Raw genomic sequence first — 19,382 nt, 5'->3', positions numbered from 1 at the left:
AAATAAAAACAAATAAGCATTTTAAAAAACAGGAAATAATGATGACAATTGAAATTATAACAGACTACCTGCCATTGTAGAAATCTGAAAAAAATCATATATTTTTTGAAAACAGACACTGAATAACTGTTGATGTTGATTTTAATTTTTTGTGCCTGTTTTCTCTAATTTGATGTAAGTCAAACCTGATTTTGAACATTCCTGGCCCTAGAGCTGAAGCCCAGCAGCTTATATATGCTGACACATTTTTCTCTGAGACACGGCTACATAAAGTGTGAAACTTAGAAATCTCCTTCCATTTTGTTGTACTATAAGATATAAAACTGTAATACTGTAAATGGGTGAACAGTTTTAAATAAACAAATAGCTAGTCTTCTAACCCAAACTGTCATGCATTATCACCTCCATTTTGCAGATAGAAAAACAAATTACCAAGATGACCCAGAGGCTTCAAGTGGCTGATTACAGACCTGACAACTTGAGTTCAATCTCTGGGACCCACGTAGTGGCAGGAGGGAATCATCTCCCTTGTGTTGTTCTTTAACTTCCTTAAGTACACTGTGGCATAAGTGAATGCCAGCACACACACCAAATCCAAGCCCCATCCCTCATACCAAATAAAAATATAAAAACCAAACAAGACAAAAAACAGACAAACAGAGAGAAGAGGGGAGGGAGGGGGATAGGGAGAGGAAGGAAGCCAGCCTTGGAGCCTTGGGTAAATCTTGGGGTTAACTTACATACTTTGCTTTGTTCAATGATCAGCAGTTTCATTTGTGAAAAGATTTATTTTTGTTTTTAATTTTGTTTCTGATTGTCCATTTGTGTGTGCACATGAGTGCAGATGCCCCCAGAGGCCAGGAGAGGGTGTCAGATCCTACAGACTGCCATGAGCTACCAGATATGGGTATGGGACCCAAACTCATGTCCTCTATGAGAGTAGTAGATACTCATAAAAGTTGAGCCATCTCTCCAGAACTGAACAACAATATCTTAATAAGAAAAGTCAATTGTTTCCAACAGGAAGGGGGTGGGAGGAATTGGCAGAAAAAAAAACATACTGTATTTAATCTTCCTTATAAAATAGGCTATTAAAAGTATTGGGCAAGTTGTTGAGACAGAATCATCACTTTGGGGGCATTCCCCCCCTTGACTACACAGCCTCCAAAGCAACCACATAGTCTCTAGCAACCTAAGTGGCCCCGCATTTGAAAAGAGACGTGAAAGACCTTATCAACAAATATGTCTTCAGACTCTCTGAATGCCAAATGAGGGGGCAACTAGAAACAAAACATAACAAACAAAAAATATCCAGGTGACATTCAACTTGCTGTTGAATGGGCAAGGGCAACAAGGAGGAGAAAAACATTCTGTCCTTCATGAGGATGAAAACAGCCTGGTTGTTCCATTTTCCCTCTTCCTTTTTATCTTTGCTCTGGGCCCCTTAAGAACCAGGGCACTGGTTCTCACTGTTTCTAGCCTTATATCCAAAGAAAAACAATCAGAAAGAATGCCTCTAGGAAAACAGAGATCTTGATCTCATCAGCTTAAACCATTAGGTGTAGGCAGGCCTACCTGTTGTTCAGTTTTGAGGTACTTCTTGTCAGGAATCGCTACCACCATCACCTCTAAGCATTTTAGCGATAGCCACTTACCTCATGGAATGTTCCAGCCACAATTAACTTCCCATTCCGATATCCATCCCCATTTTTGTATGCGATTACTTTCACTGCCTTTTGGTAGGAAGCTACCATACCACTGTGAGAAGCAGTACATGTACGTGTCTTCATCCATAAAGATGACAGACGTTCTTCATAATACTTTAGAGTGTTCTCAGCTTCATAAGTAGATAAATCAGCCTGGTTTGTTTAAAATAAAATGAACGTTTACCCAAATTGTGTTGCTTCTGCCTTGTTAGCTTGGCATATCTCCACCCCTCATTTAAAGTCTGCATATGTGTGTATGTGGGTAGACCAACACTTTATAGTGTCTTTATCATGTACTATAAATACCTAGGATGGAGGAGGAAGAGAGTTGGGTTGGAATTCCTCAGTTCTCTTTCTAGTCCTCTCACTGACTTTTTAAACAGTTTGTCTGTCTTTCTGGTTTTCTCCAGATTTCCTTAAATGTTGTTATATGTTTGTTTGGGTTTGTGGTGGGTCATAAGAGATTTATAAGGGCAGGGGAGGAGGGAAGGGAGAGGGAGCTGGGATTGACATATGAAGCAAGCTTGTTTCTAATTAAAATTTTAAAAAATATCTGTTTTGGGAAAAAAGAGATGTATAAGAAAGGATGTCAGGACCAAAGAGAACCGGGATTGAAGTAAGGGGATATGAGTACTACAGATACTTTCTTAACGACTAACTCTAGAAGGAGGCCATCTATTGGTAGAAAATGAGTGAGAAGGGCAAGAGGTGCAGAACATCCCCTAGAAAGCTTTTCCCCAATATCCTGACCTAGGAACCTGCCCAGAGGTCAGGCTCGGACTGAACTGCTGTAACATAAAGGAGTCCTTCATTTACCTCTGCAAAACCAAATACTGTCAGGCGTCCTAGAGGGCTGGCTCCTTTTTCCTTCCAAGTTACTACCTGGGTTGAGTTCACCTGTCCCTGTTCACCTCTAGCATAAAGCAGAATTCTGAGACAGAGGAGTAAGGTCTAGAGACAGCAGATGATCCCTGAGGGGCACACCAGGCTGGTGGGTTGCCCACATTTAGGATCACCTCCTTTTTATTCTGCCCATTAAATCCTACCTCCACCCCAGTTCTTTACACTGCTCAGATTGAAGGGAAGGGTCTTCTTTTTAATAGTGCCACTTTAAATTAAGGTCACAGAATGTGGCAGAGTTAGTCCCCCCACCCCTACGGGTTCTAAATGGTATTAGACATGGATGCATGAATTTCCCCACCTAGCCTGAACTGTTACTAGCAGCAGCATTTCAAATCCTCCCAGAAATGCACCATGCTCATAAAAAAGGAGCTTTCCCTATTGATTTGGGGGCAAATGCTACTGTGCTAAATAAAGGTTTGAAGTTACTTCCCTTCCTAAAAGCTACACAAGGAGAAGAGAAAGGTGTCTGCAGATTGCAGCCGCAGAAGTGCCCAACTAACTTCAAAGGCGAGCAGAACTATTAAGAGACAATGCAATTTAAATTACAATGAGGAAAAAGAAATCAATGCTGGCAGGATGGGAAGGTGCATCTGAAGAAGATGAAGTGGATGAGAGGAGCTGAACCTGAATGCGAGGCCAATCTAAATGCACCAAAGTTTCCAAATCGTTGCTGCATGGGCAGTAGTAGCAGAGCTCCGAGGGTAGGTGGGTGAGTACCTTGGCAATGTTGATGACCTTGAAAGATCTTCGTGCCAAGGACTTCTGCTCAGAGCCCGAAACACAGAAGAATGGAGAGCTTGGAAGCAGCTGTTTCAGCCCCTTCTCTGCTCTCATGGACTGTCCGCAAGCCAGGCAGAGCTTCATTTTTTTCTTTCCATCAGGTGAGAGGTAACAGTATCCCTAAAACAGAAGGAAAGATGCTTTCACATGGGTGCTTCTAAACCATAATGGCATTTTTGCAGAATTCTTCACAGCACAAGGAAAGCACATTTGTCATCATTAAATGCTAAATTAAAAGCTACAACCCAAATGCTTTATTATGCTTCCTAATAATTAATTTTCACATTTACGTATTTGGTGTGTATATGCTGGAGGTGGGGAATACATGGGTGGAGGTCAGAAGACACCATGCAGGAGTTGGTTCTCTCCTTCCTTCATATTGCTTGCAGGGATTGAACTCAGGTCTTCAGGCTTGATGGCAAGTGCCTTATCTGCTGAACTATCTCACCAGTCCCAGTAATTAAAAATTTTGAGTATTCCTTAACTCTGATATGACTATTCACTGCTGGGAGCCTTACCTTCTATACAGAGTCAATATTTCTTTGAAGAATCACTAGTGCCTCTTCAGGGACAGGAAAACTATAACATCTTGTAGATAAGAGACACCATGCTGTGCACAGAAATTAATTGATCCTGGAGTTAAGGAATAATATCAAAAGGATGTAGGAGCCAAAATAAAAATGTCCTTACTGGACGGGCATTGGTGGCTCATGCCTTTAATCCCAGCACTCGGGAGGCAGAGGCAGGCGGATCTCTGAGTCTACTGAGTAAGTTCCAGGACAGCCTCCAAAACAATACAGAGAAACCCTGTCTTGAAAAAACAAAAAACAAAACAAAAAAAGTCCCTACTGGCTCAAAGAAGGGCAATATGAAACTAGAAAATATGATAATTCAAACAGTTTGACTGGATTTGAATATGTAAACTCCCAGGAGTTCATAGCAAGGTTATCAATACAAGTGAAGAATGAAAGGGACCTCATTTGACATCATCTGAAATTAATTATGGTTGGCAGGCATTGACTTGAAAACTAACCATTGTGACTGTTAGAATAGCAAATTATTTCTAATGGTGGCTATAATAAAACCATTCCAACCTTGTTTGTGTGCTCTTTGGACCAGTGACATTACTGCCTCTCTGTTCAGGAGGTACCTCATTCTCCTTATCTCCTCTCTGTGATTGTGAGCAAGCTATGTCCTTGACATTGGCCCAATGACAACAGAAGTAAGAGGCAAGCAGGTACATGGGAGGAGCTTGCACAGTAGTGCCTGGACTCTCTAGCTGCAGTTGGAGCCCCGAGGTCATACTGAACTCATTGAACAAAGCTTCTTGAGACGTGGAGAGGTTGGAGACTCAATGCCTGCCAATCACTATGCATGTGAGAGATTACATCATGTTCTATGTTACAATAACTCTTCCTGCCAGCCTGGTCCTAGTGCCACATCAGCCCCAAATAAAACACAGAGACTCTATTAGTTATAATGCTGTTGGCCAATATCTAGGACTTCTTATTGTATAGCTCTGTCTTAAGTATTAACCCATAACTACCAGGTCTTATGTTACCGAGAATGCCAGACTCATACATCCTCCCTCCTATCACACGGCAACTTCTCTTACTACACTTCCCATAATCCTCCTTGTCTCCTAGTTCTGCCTATCTTGCTTCCCTACTGACCAACACTGTTTTATTCATCAACCAATAAGAGAAACATATGTACAGAAGACTTCCCCCATCATCTCTTCTTTTTCTGTCTAAATAAAATGAAAGGTTTTAACTTTAACATAGTCAAATAATATATAACAAAATAGCTATTAAGCAAGAACTATAATTACAATATTTAGTTCGATAACATCTAAGATTTAAAGAAAATATTTTATCTATCCCATCTTTGTGAGTCTAAAGTCTTACATGTAATTTATCTTTTGTCATAACTAAGGAAAACTATAACCATGACTATGTGTCTTCAACTCCATCAAAGACCACAAAAGAATAATATATAGACTCTAGAATTGACAAAGACAACTTGCTGCCTGGTTAGTCACCCAAAGTTCTTCTGTAATGTTCCATCTTTGGTCTATAGGCCATAGTGTGTCTGGAGGGCTCCTCAGCAAAGTAGGAAACTTTAAACTGTCTGTGGGTATTGGCAGTTTGTCAGTCACTTTTCTCTGTGTCTGGCAGACTCTTCCATGAAGCAAGAACCATGTAGCAACATCTATCTTGTTTCAGCAGTCACTTTCCTGTGGGTCCTGCACATCCACTTGATATAGCATAAAGTCAAACAGTCCAGACAAGAACAGTTTCTTGCCCAAATGGTTAATCTTGAAATATTGGAAGCAAATTCCATAAGGAGTTTCTTCAATGTCCATTTTCCCTTCTGATGAAGTTGGTGTTGTTAGCAGAATTTATAATTAAATGTAATTTAGCAGCTGTAGCTCTTTCCTCAGCCATCAAACAATTTAAAGACAATGTTATAGCACATAGTATGCAGACTCTCTGTGTATTTCCATCTTTATGTGGCTTTTTTATTACTCTGTATTCTTTTTTTAATTTTCTGAGACACGGTTTCTCTGTGAACTTTTTTATGTTCTGGAATTCACTCTGTGCACCAGGCTATCCTTGAAATCACAGAAATTTGATTGCCTCCTGAGTACTGGGGTTAAAGGCATGTGCTACCACGCCCAGTTAGTTTATTTATTTTTTCTTTTCTTTCCCAAGCTTAAGTATTTTTTTCTTTACTGTAAATCTTTATCTTTTTCTAACTACATGAGTCTTATCTGTTTGTTAATACCAGTGATTTGGTAAAAAAAGCCTTTTTTTTTTTGGCCACTTATGCAAATCAGGAAGCCATTCTTAAAGGAGCCACTGTGTGTCTCTTAACACCTGGGAAACAGCTCACCCGAGAAAATGCAGCTACCAAGAAGCCATGCTTTCCTCTGTTCTCTTGTTTTAAAATCCCTTTTTAAACTTTTGTGAGATTGTAAGTAGAAGTTCTTACGCCCAGGTTGTAGGCACCATTAGGACTATCCAGTCCTCATACTACTAAAAAAGTACATGATGATTATAGCTACCTTAGAGGCCCTTTTAAGACCAGCAGAGCTGCCTTTGCTAAATCTTTAGCTAATTGATGTCAAGAAAACAGTATAATCAGATAAAAATGACTGATTGGAAGCAAAATGGTGACTATGGACCAGGGTATGAACATGATTCCACCCAAGGGTCTTTTATGAGTCTTGACTCAAACTGACAAACAATAAAAATGACTTTTTAGGACAACCTAGAAAATTTGATTAAAAATAGTTTATTATATTGCCTAAATGTCACTGTTAATTTTATTAGTCATGAAAGTGGAATGATGATTTATGTCAAAATGTTTAAAATTATAAAATTACATGCTTAATTTAGAGGTAAATAATGTCACATCTGGAATTAGTCAAAGTGATCGTCTTAATGACTGCTGATTGTATGTGATGGATAAATCAAGATTCATTGTTCCAGTGTCTGCATTAGAGTATGTATGAAAATTTCTACAATAAAACAAGTAGCTTTAGAGAGAGTATATAATTTATTTTACTTTTCACAACTTTCTTTCATTCTTTCTTATTAAGAATCTCAGAGTTTCTTCTAGTTCCATCCATTTGCCTGCAGATTTCAAGATTCTATTTTTTTCCATTGAGTACTACTCCATTGTGTAAATGTACCACATTTTCTCTATCCACTCTTCAGCTAAGGGGCATCTAGGTTGCTTCCAGTTTCTGGCTATTACAAACAATGCTGCTATGAATGTAGTGGAACAAACATCCTTGTTGTATGAATGGGCATCTTTGGATATATGCCTAAGAATGGAGTTGCTGGATCTTGAGGTAGACTGGGTCCCATTTTCGGGAAAAACCACCATACTGATTTCCAAAGTGGCTGTACAAGTTTGCACTCCCACCAGCACATCCTCTCCAGCATAAACTGTCATTGGCGTTTTTGATTTTAACCATTCTGACAAGTATAAGATGCTATTTCAGAGTTGTTTTGATTTGCATTTCCCTGATGGCTAAGGATGTTGAGCAATTTCTTAAGTGTCTTTTTGCCATTTTAGATTCCTCTATTGAGAATTCTCTGTTTAGTTCTGTACCACACTTTTAAATTGAATTATTTGGTGTTTTGGAGACTAGCTTCTTGGATTCTTTGTATTTTTTGATAATCGGCCCTCTGTCAGTTTATGGGGTTAGTGAAGACCTTTTCCCATTCTGTGGGCTACAATTTTGTCTTGTTGACTGTGTCTTTTGCCTTATAGAATCTTCTCAGTTTCAGGAGGTCCTATTTATTAATTGTTGATCTCAGTGTCTGTGCTACTGGTGTTATGCTCAAGAAGCGCGTCTCCTGTAGTAATTCATTCAAGGGTACCTCCCACTTTCTCTTCTAAGACGTTTACTGTGGCTAGATTTATGTTGAGGACTTTGATCCATTTGGACTTAAGTTGTGTGCATGGATAGATATGGATATATACAATCTTCTACATGTCTGCATCCAGTTATGCCAGCACCCTTTGTTGAAGTGAGGTAACCCAATCACAAAAAGACAAAAATATTATGCCCTCACTCATATATGGATATTAGAAATAGAGCAAAGGATTACCAGCCTACAATCCACACCTCCAGAGAAGCTAGGAAACAAGGAGGACCATAAGAGAGACATACACAGTCCCCCAGTGAAGGGAAAAGGGACAAGATCCCCTAAACAAATTAGGAGCATGGGGGTGGGGGAAGGGAGGTAGCAGAAAGAGGAGGGGAGAAGAGGAGGGGGGAGGTGAACATGAGGGGTCAGGAAGATTGAGTGGAGAGAGGAACAGATGAGAGCAAGAAAAGAGACAAATCAATAGAGGGAGCCATTATAGGTTTAAAGAGAAACCTGGCACTAGGGAATTGTACAGAGATCCAAAAGGATGACCGCACCTAGGAATCTAAGCAAAAGTGGAGAGGCTGCCTTAAATGCCCTTGCCCTAATGATGACTACATTAAATGCCATCCTAAAGCCTTCATCCAGTCTGAGCTGATGGAAGCAGAAGCAGAGATCCACAGCTAAGCACTGAGCCAAACTCCTGGAATCCAGTTTCAGAGAGGGAGGAGTGATGAACAAAGGGGTCAAGACCACACTGGGAAAAACCACAGAACCAGATGAACTGAACAAGTGGGAACTCATGGACCCCAGTCTGACAGCTGAGGAACCAACATAGGACCAAACCAGGTCCCCTAAATGTGGGTGTCAGCTAGGAGCCCCGGGCTGTCTATGAGGCCTATGGCAGTGGAACCAGGATGTATCCCTAGTTCACAAAAGGGCTTCAGGAGCCCATTTCCCATGGAGGGATACTCTCTTAGCCTAGACACACAGGGGAGGGCCCCTGCCCCAAATGACTTGAAAGATTTTGATGACCCCTCATGGAAGGCCTCACCCTCCCTGAGGAGAGGATGGGGAGGTCAGTGGGGAGTATGGGGGGATGGAAGGGAGAGGGAACTAGGATTGATATGTAGAATAAGATTGTTTCTAATTTAAATGAAATTTATAATAACACCAACAAAAAGAATCCCAGAGTGTAAGTGATTTCATCAAGAATTAGTCTTCATGCTAGACATGGTTGTACACACCTGTAATCCCACCCTTGGGAGCTAAGAGAGGAGGGTTGCAAGTCAGAAGCCAGCTTGGCGTAGCAAGACCTTGTCTGAAACAAACAAATTAGTGTTTAGCCTGTATGAATTTAAGCTTTCCCATGGGTGAAAACCACCTTGCTTTATTAAATGACCTATTTTTTCTTTCATCTTTGGGGAGAGGGAACTACTTACAGGTTGATCAATGTTTTCTTTAGTGACAGATGATGTACAAAGGCCAGAGGAATTCGCTGCCGTGACTTCCTTATCCAGTGCAGTGCTGTGAAAGGCTATAAATGTTCTTGTATTTTCCATGTAATGCCACTTTTGATTGGCAGCCCCATTGCTACATGGCTTATATTTCTAAAAATAAAAGAGTGGCAAAATATGGACTCAATTAGACAGGTGAGTTTAAAAGATAGCACAGCAGGAATTTTTTATTGTATAAATTTAGAAATACAATTATTCATAAATTACTGTAAATTGATAATTACTGTTGATATTTAGGAATTACATACATAATTTCATAATTTAAACGTATTTGATTCACAGAAACAATAAAATTAAACTTTTGTAATTACATTATATTTGACTCAACATTATTTTGTGTTTTTTGACATTTTAAAAGAATATTAATCATTTATTCTTAGAGCAATTATGCTTAGGAAATTCTTCTTAGGAAATTAGGGAAAATTTTGAACCTGCAGAGCTTTTTCTTTAACATTCCCTCTAATAAATAAGACAGCAGGATATATGTGTGTGTGTGTGTGTGTGTGTGTATGTGTGTGTGTGTGTGTGTGTGTGTGTACTCATAAAAATATTTTTGGAAAAACTTCTAGAAGGATTATTGATTAAGGTTATTTAAAAGATTGTGATACTGACTAAGAAAGCATTTTTTTAGAAAGATTGTTTGACTTTCTCCTTTCCCAACAGTATGTGAATTCACTTGTTTTTATGTTCTTGACCAACATGCATGCACACTATCTCCCTAAACAGCAACTTACTAAGTGAAAAAACATCAATTTGTTGACATTTTAATATGTATTTGACTGATATTCAAAGTGGGTTTTAAAAACAATCCAGCTAAATATGCAACAGAAACAGGATATGTATCTTAATTCTGTTTTTTACATTGTTACAGAATGTGATTTTGTTATATAATTATAACATCATTGAGTTATCTCAAGTGTAAGTAAAAAGACATAAGCCGGCAGCTTAGTTCTGGGAAAGCATATCATGACGCCTCAAAGAACTTTATAATAACTGCTATACCTAGTAAGAGATAAACAACAAAGAAGTTCTTAGCACTAATTTAATGGGTCAGACAACAGAGCTCCCTCCAAGATCAGGAAAACCAAAGGCTAAATTCTTAAGCAATAAGAAAGGATCTAGAAGTATTACCTGAAGCAGCTTGTTTTCACTTACAGAAACATGAATGCTTTCTCACACACTTATCATTTAATATATAAAAATCGAAACACTAGTAATAAAAAGATAATCTTGAAAGTTAATCCAAATTACCTTATGATTAAGTTCATTCCTTCTACAATAAGATGCACTGGGGTGACATTGCTATCTACAAATGTTACGAAAATGATTAAGGGACTAAATGGACAGGCAGCCATGTGAAGTTTAACCTAACTGAGGCCTGTGTTGAAGAGGCACCTGATAGGAAACATGAAGTGTCCTGTGTGCTATATCCTCGGGATAAATTTCTAGTTCTTATTTATCAGGAGGACAGTGGAGTTAATTAAACAAGCTTCAGAATCTGTCCAGATTGCTATGTCCTGATTTGGGATTCCAAAAGGCAAAACAAGTTTCTTCACTAAAAACATGGAATAAAACAAATGTTATTTGGAGATAATTACTCTGATCGATGGGAACTAGGGTAGAGCTTACAGAGAATGAATGGAGAGGTGGGATGTTCCCGGGCTGGGTCTTGGCCTATCAGGGAAAATCACATTCCTGTTTATAAGTGTTTGCTTATAAGGAAGGGTGACAAAAAAAGAGTTTCCTTGGTCTTTGTTCCAAATTCAAATGTATTACAGGTGCTGCAAGTGGGTTTCTTAGCAGACTTACCACTGTGGGCTCATGGCCTCCAAAAACACTGACCAGATCTCTTCTCCAGTATTCACACCAGGGGGCGTTGCCTTTGCTCCTCCTCAATGAATTTAGGTGCACCGAAGAGCATCACCCCCTGAGGTTACAAGCTCCATGAATTCTGTTGAGACTGTTTCTCACACTTGCCAGTGTATGACTATAGCAACTGCCCCTACTCTGGACTATCAGCAAGCCTTCAATCACCATTGGTCAGAATGAACCAAATTGAGGTATCTCAATATGCTCAATTTGAAGTCTAGACAGAGTATTACAAAAAGAATTTTAACAGTGTCATTCAAAATAGCATTCTATGACAGCTATTGTTTTACTCTGTAACAAAGAGACATGGAGCCTCCCTGCAGCTTCATGAAAGGGGATGGCTTCTTGTTGGCCTGTGCATATCTTACCTGAATGATAACTGGATAGCCACGGGCTTCGATTTGAGCCTTGGTCATAGACACTGCCAGCACAAGGTCGGGATTACTCATTAGGTGAAAGGTCCTTAGGAAGACAGAATTAGTTCCATTAGGTAACAGACTGTGGTTAATATAAATGGGATTTCTATACGTTTCTGCTATGTAGAAACCCAAGATTCTTTAGGTCTCACCAACTTATAAGAACAAATAAGCTATGATAGTCTGATATGGATGTTATCAAATATCCATAATAATTATATAGAATATATCAATAATAGTTCGTGTTTTATCATAGTTTAATAATTCCTCAAATTTATTTCCCCTATTTAAATCATGGTGTGGTTTTTGTCTCTAGATTATACCCAGCTTCATATATATTTATTGTCCATATTGCTAATATTTTTCCCATGTTGCTATTATTGAGAAGCAGTAAAGATAATGAAATGAATTTTATAGTTACACTAGATGGTATGGAATCCTGGGTCTATCTCTTAGTACTGTATGGCATTAACAACTCAATGTTTCAATTTACCCATCTGTATATTGGAATAATGTGAATCCTGTGGGAGTAGAATGAGTAAATACATATAAAAGGAAACATTATAATGACAATCGTTAGTTATAATTATGCATTGATGTGGCTTTCAAATGTGTTTTACTGGGGCTGGATTGATGGTTCAGCACTCAAGAGCACATACTTCTCTTACAGAGGACTTAAGTTCAGTTCCCAGCACCCACACTGACCCACAACCATCTGTAACTCCAGTCCCAGGAGCTCTGGTACGTTCTCTGACCTCCACAGGCATCTGCGCCTATGTGCATATAACTACACACAGAGAAACACATTAAGTTAATGTTCAACCACGTACAAAAACAAAGAGAAATGTGTAAAGAAACATGAGCCTAAACACTGTCAACATTCCATTTTGTTTTATCTATTCATCTCAACTTTGTTCCATCCATTTTGATGCATAAACCTCACAATTCTATGGGTTTACCTGCTTTCTTCCTTGTGTGTCCAGTGTTGGTGGCCATCATCGGATTTTTTCTCCATCAAAATGACCTCTGTGCCTGACCGGGGTTTTGAGCCTTGTACACCCAGGACCAGCTGAGGAGCTGCTAGGCTAATGATTTGCCTGTTTCTATATTCAAACTCCTGATGACGTAGCTTCTGCAATTTACTATGCTTTGGGAAATGGCTAAGGGACAGAAAACTCTTGTTAATGACAGGAAAATGGCCTTGGAAATGTATGCACTGGAGATACTAAGTTCTGTTAGTCAGAGCTGCCCCTGGGCTGTTGACTTGCAGTGGTAAATATACTATAAGAACACTGAGACCATCAGCAGTGTGCTTCTAAGCTGGCATAGAAAGTAGAATCCTGTGGTTGGAGAGACGCGTCAGTGGTTAGATGTACTGGCTGCTCCTTTAGAGGATCTGAATTTGGTTTGCAGCACCCGCAGCCAACAGCTAGCTCACAGACACCTCTAACTCCAGTTCCAGGGATTCCATGTTCTCTTTTGGCTTCTACCATTTTGCATTCACATATGGTGTTTGTGTGTGTGTGTGTGTGCGCGCGCACACACACACACACACACACACACACACGTTAATTTAAAAAATTAAGGTAGAATCCTGAGCCTATTTTATGAAAGAAATAAATGTTTATCTAAGAGAACTTTTGAAAAATTTGCCAGCTAAGAGAAAGGAAGTTCAGATGGAAAAGATGAAATTCAAAGAAAACAAGGAGCCAGAGAAGGGGCATTTAGAATGAAACCAGAGAAATAATGGTGTTTTGTGAAAACTGAAATCTGTTTTCTTCTTGCTGCTGGGTTCTGGGCTGCAAAATCTCAGTGAAGAACTATCATAACAGAATAAGGAAATGCTAGGAAGCTAATTTAAAGAAATATCTTCAGGTGAGACCCGCCCACACTGGAAAGACATCAGCAATTCCAGGCCCCAAACTCCAGTGAGCCCAGCTTTGGGAGAGCTTGGGTCTCGGGGGGGGCACTCCCCATCCCCTGCCCAACACAAATCCCCTCGATCTTCTGGGGCTGCTCCTGGCATCCAGAAGACCCGCCCACACAGGAAAGACATCAGCCCTTCCAGGCCCCAAACTCCAGCAACCCCAGCTTCAGCTTAAGCTTCAGTGTCAGCATCCCCAGCTTCAGCTTCAGGAAGGAAGGAGACCAGTGGAGATGGAAAGACCCCACCAGCACCCACTGGAAGAAGAGATGGGAAGAAGACAGAATAAGAGCTCACTCAGCAATCAAAAGACCAACATGACTCCACCAGAATCTAGGGAACCAACACGAGCAAGACCTGAAAAGCACTACATAGACGAAGCAGAGGAGACAGATCTTAAAAATTATTTTATGAAGATGATAGAGACCCTCAAAGAAGAAACGAGGAAATCCCTTAAAGAAATAGAAGAAAAAACAAACAAAAAAATCCATGAAATGGGGGGAAAATTCAAGAAATAAACAAATCTCTCAAAGAATCTAAAGAGCACCAAGAAAAAATAACCAAACAAATGAAGGAAACAACTCAAACGGTTGAAGGATTGAAAGCTGAAATAGGAATGATAAAGAAAACACAGAACAAGGGGGATGTGGGAAATAGAAAAGCTGGGTAAACGATCAGGAACTAGAGATGCAAGTATCACCAATAGAATACAAGAGACAGAAGAGAGAATCTCAGGTGTTGAAGACTCATTAGAAGATATAGAGTCGTCAACCAAAGAAAATCTCAAAACCAACAAATCCCTAACAAAAAATATCCAGGAAATATGGGACACCATGAAGAAGCCAAACCTGAGAATAATAGGTATAGAAGAAGACCAAGAAATACAACTCAAAGGTACAGAAAACATATTCAACAAAATCATAGAAGAAAACTTCCCTAACCTAAAGAAGGATATGCCTATGAAAATACAAGAATCTTTCAGAACACCAAACAGGCTGGACCAGAAAAAGAAGTCACCTCGCCATATAATAATCAAAACATCAAACCTACAGAATAAAGAGAAAATATTAAGAGGAGCTAAAGAAAAAGGCCAAGTAACATATAAAGGCAGACCTATCCAAATTACACTTGACTTCTCAATGGAAACGATGAAAGCCAGAAGATCCTGGATAGATGTCCTACAAACACTAAGGGAACAAGGATGCCAGCCCAGACTACTATATCCAGCAAAGCTTTCAATTACCATAGATGGAGAAAAAAATATTCCATGACAAAGCCAGATTTAAACAATACATATCCATGAATCCAGCTCTACAGAAAGTGCTAGAAGGAAAACCTAGATCCAAGGAAGATAACTACACTCACAAAGACACAGGCAATATATAATCACACTTTACAAAACACCAAAAGAAAAAGGGAGGAGAAGTTACACAAAATAACTTCACTAACAATAAATCAAGCACAAACAAGAAACATCAATCAATGGTCATTAATATCCCTCAATGTCAACGGCCTCAACTTGCCTATAAAAAGACACAGACTAGCAGAATGGAAACGAAGACAGAACCCTTCCTTCTGCTGCATACAAGAAACACATCTCAACATCAAAGGCAGACGTTATCTCAGAAAAAAGGGTAGGGAAAAGATCTTCTGATCAAACGGTCCCAAGAAACAAGCGGGTGTAGCAATCCTAATATCTAACAAACTAGACTTCAAATTAAAATCGATCAAAAGAGATGAAGAAGGACACTTCATATTCATCAAAGGAAAAGTCCATCAAGATGAAGTCTCAATTTTAAACATCTATGCCCCAAATACAAAGGCACCTACATTCGTGAAAGAAACATTACTAAAGCTCAAAATGCACATAAAATCTCACACACTAATAGTAGGAGACTTCAACTCTCTGCTCTCACCACTAGACAGGAACTCCAGACAGAAACTTAACAAAGAAACAAAAGACCTAATAGAAGTTATGACCCAACTGGGTTTAACAGACATCTATAGAACATTCCACCCAAACACAAAGGGATATCCACTTTGGATATCCACATGGAACCTTCTCTAAAATTGACCACATAATAGGAAACATGTCAAATCTTCACAGATACAAAAAAATTGGAATAACCCCCTGAATCTTATTAGACCACCATGCATTAAAATTAGAATTCAACAATAACACAAATCGCAGAAACCCTACAAACTCATGGAAACTGGACAATGCACAATTGCACCATCCCTGGGTAAAGGAAGAAATAAAAAAGAAATTAAAGACTTCCTGGATTCAATGAGAATGAAGACACAACATACGCAAACTTATGGGACACGTTGAAAGCAGTGCTGAGAGGAAAGTTCATAGCACTAAGTGCCCACATGAAAAAACTGGAGAACAGTCATACTAGAGAATTAATAGCACAGCTGAATGTTCTAGAACAAAAAGAAGCAAACTCACCCAGGAGGTGCAGACGCCAGGATATAATCAAATTGAGGGCTGAAATCAATCAAGTAGAAACCAGGAAAACATTGAGAAGAATCAATGAAACAAAGAGTTGGTTCTTTGAGAAAATCAACAAAATAGACAAACCTCTGTCCAAACTAACCAAAAGACAGAGAGAGAGAGAGCATGCTAATTAACAAAATCAGAAATGAAAAAGGGGACATAACAACGGACTCTGAGGAAATCCAGAGAATCATCAGGGCATACTTTGAAAAATCTGTACTCCACAAAATTCGAAAATTTAAAGGAAATGGACAATTTCCTGGATAGATATCACTTGCCAAAACTAAATCAAGAGCAGATAAACAATCTAAACAGACGTATAACCCCTAATGAAATAGTAGCAGTCATCAAACGTTTCCCAAACAAAAAAAGCCCAGGCCCAGATGGCTTTAATGCAGAATTCTACCAGAAATTCAAAGACGAGCTAATTCCAATACTCCTCAAAGTATTCCACACAATAGAAGCAGGAGGCTCACTGCCAAACTCTTTTTATGAGTCTACAATTACCTTGATATCCAAGCCACACAAAACATAACTAAGAAAGAGAACTATAGACCAATTTCCCTCATGAACATCGATGCAAAAATACTCAATAAACGCAAACCGGATTCAAGAATACATCAGAAAAATCATCCACCATGATCAAGTAGGCTTCATCCCAGGAATGCAGGGATCATTCAACATTAGAAAATCTATCAATGTATAAACCACCATATAAACAAACTGTGAAAGAAAATCCACATGATAATCTCACTAGATGCTGAAAAAGCCTTTGACAAAATCCAGCACCCCTTCATGACAAAGGTCCTAGAGAGATCAGGGATAACAGAAACATACCTGAATATAATAAAAGCAATATACAGTAAACCAACAGCTAACATCAAACTAAATGGAGAGAAACTCAAAGCAGTTCCTCTAAAATCAGGAACAAGACAAGTCTGTCCACTCTCTCCATATCTCTTCAATATTGTACTTGAAGTTCTAGCTACAGCAATAAGACAACAAAAGGAGATAAAGGGGATACAAATAGGAAAAGAAGAAGTCAAACTTTCACTATTTGCAGATGATATGATAGTTTACATAAGTGACCCGAAAAACTCTGCAAGGGAACTCCTAGAGCTGATAAACACCTTCAGCAATATGGGAGGATACAAGGTAAACAAAAAAATCAGTGGCCCTATTATATACAGATGATGAAGTGACTGAGAAAGAAATCAGAGAAACATCACCCTTTACAATAGCCATAAACAGCATCAAATATCTGGGGATAATGTTAACCAAGGAAGTGAAAGACCTATATATCAATAACTTTGAATCTTTAAAGAAAGAAATTAAAGAGGATACCAGAAAATGGAAAGATCTCCCATGCTCTTGGATTGGTAGGATCAACATAATAAAAATGGCAATCTTGCCAAAAGCAGTCTACAGATTAAATGCAATTCCTATCAAAATACTGGCATGATTCTTCACAGACCTTGAAAGAACAATAATCAGCTTTATATGGAAAAACAAAAGACCAAGGAAACCCAAAACAACCCTATACAATAAAGGAACTTCAAGAGGCATCACCATACCTGACTTCAAGCTTTATTATAGAGCTATAGTCCTGAAAACAGCTTGGTATTGGCACAAAAATAGGCAGGTAGACCAATAGAACCGAATTGAAAACCCTGATTTTAACCCACACACCTATGAACACTTGATTTTTGACAAAGAAGCTAAAACTATACAATGGAAAAAAGAAAGCATCTTCAACAAATGGTGCTGGCATAACTGGGTACTGGTATGCAGAAGACTGCAGATAGATCCATGTTTATCGCCTTGTACAAAACTTAAATCCAAATGGATCAAAGATCTCAACATAAATACAGCCCCACTGAAACTTTTAGAAGAGAAAGTGGGAGATACTCTTCAACGAGTTGGTACAGGAGACCACTTCTTGAACATAACACCAGTGGCACAAACACTGAGATCGACAATTAACTAATGGGACCTCCTGAAACTAAAAAGCTTCTGTAAGGCAAAGGACATAGTCAACAAAACAAAAAGGCAGTCCACAGAATGGGAAAAGATATTCACTAACCCCACATCTGACAGAGGGCTAATCTCCAAAATTTACAAAGAACTCAAGAAGCAAGTCTCCAAAACACCAAAGGATCCAACCAATTAAAAGGTGGGGTACAGAACTAAATAGAGAATTCTCAATAGAGGAGGCTAAAATGGCCTTTCTTACTCTATTAAGTAAGAAAGTGCTCAACATCCTTAGCTATCAGGGAAATGCAAATCAAAACAACTCTGAGATACCATCTTACGCCTGTCAAAATGGCTAAAATCAAAAACACTGAAGACAATTTATTGCTGGAGAGGATGTGGAGAGAGGGGAACTCTACTCCACTGCTGGTGAGAGTGCCAACTCGTACAGCCACTTTGGAAAGCAGTATGGAGATTCCTCAGGAAAATGGGAATCAATCTACCACAAGACCCAGCAATTCCACTCTTAGGCATATATCCAAATGAGGCAAATTCATACAACAAGGACATCTGCTCCACCATGTTCATAGCAGCATTATTTGTAATAGCCAGAACCTGGAAGCAACCTAGATGCCCCTCAACTGAAGAGTGGATAGAGAAAATGTGGTACATTTACACAATGGAATATTACTCAGCAGAAAAAAACAATGGAATCTTGAAATTCGCAGGTAAGTGGATAGCATTGGAAGAAACCATCGTGAGTGAGGTAACCCAGTCGCAAAAAGACAAACATGGTATGTACTCACTCATATATGGATTTTAGACGTGGATCAGGATAGTGCCAGTCTGCACTTCCACTGATAGAGAGTCTGGGAAACAGGAAAGAACATAAAAGATATGCATGGTACCCAAGAGAAGAGAAATGAGGCAAGATCCTCTGAACAGATGGCGAACATGGCAAAGGGGGGGGGAGTGAAAGCTGGGAAGAAGAGAGGGGGAGAAGAGTAAGAGAGAGTAGGTCATGGGGGAACAGGAAGGTTGAGTGGGGGGAGGTAGAATAGGGGGAAGAGGAAATCATAGGTTAGAAGGCAGACCAGGCACCAGTGTGACCTCTAGTGATCTAAAGGGATGACACCAATTGGCAAGCTAAGCAATAGTGGAGAGAACACCTCGAATGTCCATTCCTGATAATGAACTTGATGTCTATAACCATCCGGGAGCCTTCATCCAGTGACTGATGGAAACAGAGGCAAAAACCCACAGTTAAACACTAAACGGAACCCAGTGACATAGAGAGAGGAGCGATGAGCAAATTGGCAAAAAATGGGCTAGCAAAACCAGCAGAGACAGCCGATCTGAACAGGGGAGAGCTCTTGGACCCCAGACCGACAGTGGGGAGGCCAGCATGGGA

General features: G+C 39.4%; 1 protein-coding gene across 13 annotated transcripts in view; it reads right to left on the bottom strand.

The window, feature by feature from the left end:
- The window catches only part of Dcdc1 (doublecortin domain containing 1), a 414,546-nt gene that overhangs the window by 25,544 nt on the left and 369,620 nt on the right, over positions 1-19,382 (bottom strand). For all 13 annotated transcript variants that reach the window (XR_005877304.1, XM_040745964.1, XM_040745975.1 and 10 more), the window contains 5 exons: positions 12,536-12,736; positions 11,529-11,622; positions 9,217-9,384; positions 3,327-3,509; positions 1,656-1,859 (listed from right to left, as the gene is read on the bottom strand). Coding sequence is in view for 12 of the 13 variants with exons in the window: in XM_040745964.1 (XP_040601898.1) it covers positions 1,656-1,859; positions 3,327-3,509; positions 9,217-9,384; positions 11,529-11,622; positions 12,536-12,736 (850 nt within the window). In the remaining variant the exon portion in view is untranslated. The remainder of the gene's footprint in view (positions 1-1,655; positions 1,860-3,326; positions 3,510-9,216; positions 9,385-11,528; positions 11,623-12,535; positions 12,737-19,382) is intronic.

This window comes from Mesocricetus auratus, unplaced genomic scaffold (assembly GCF_017639785.1).
Source record: "Mesocricetus auratus isolate SY011 unplaced genomic scaffold, BCM_Maur_2.0 Super-Scaffold_100004, whole genome shotgun sequence".
NCBI lineage: Eukaryota > Metazoa > Chordata > Mammalia > Rodentia > Cricetidae > Mesocricetus > Mesocricetus auratus.
Note: the sequence above shows the minus strand (reverse complement) of the source record. Positions and strands in the feature narration are given on the sequence as shown.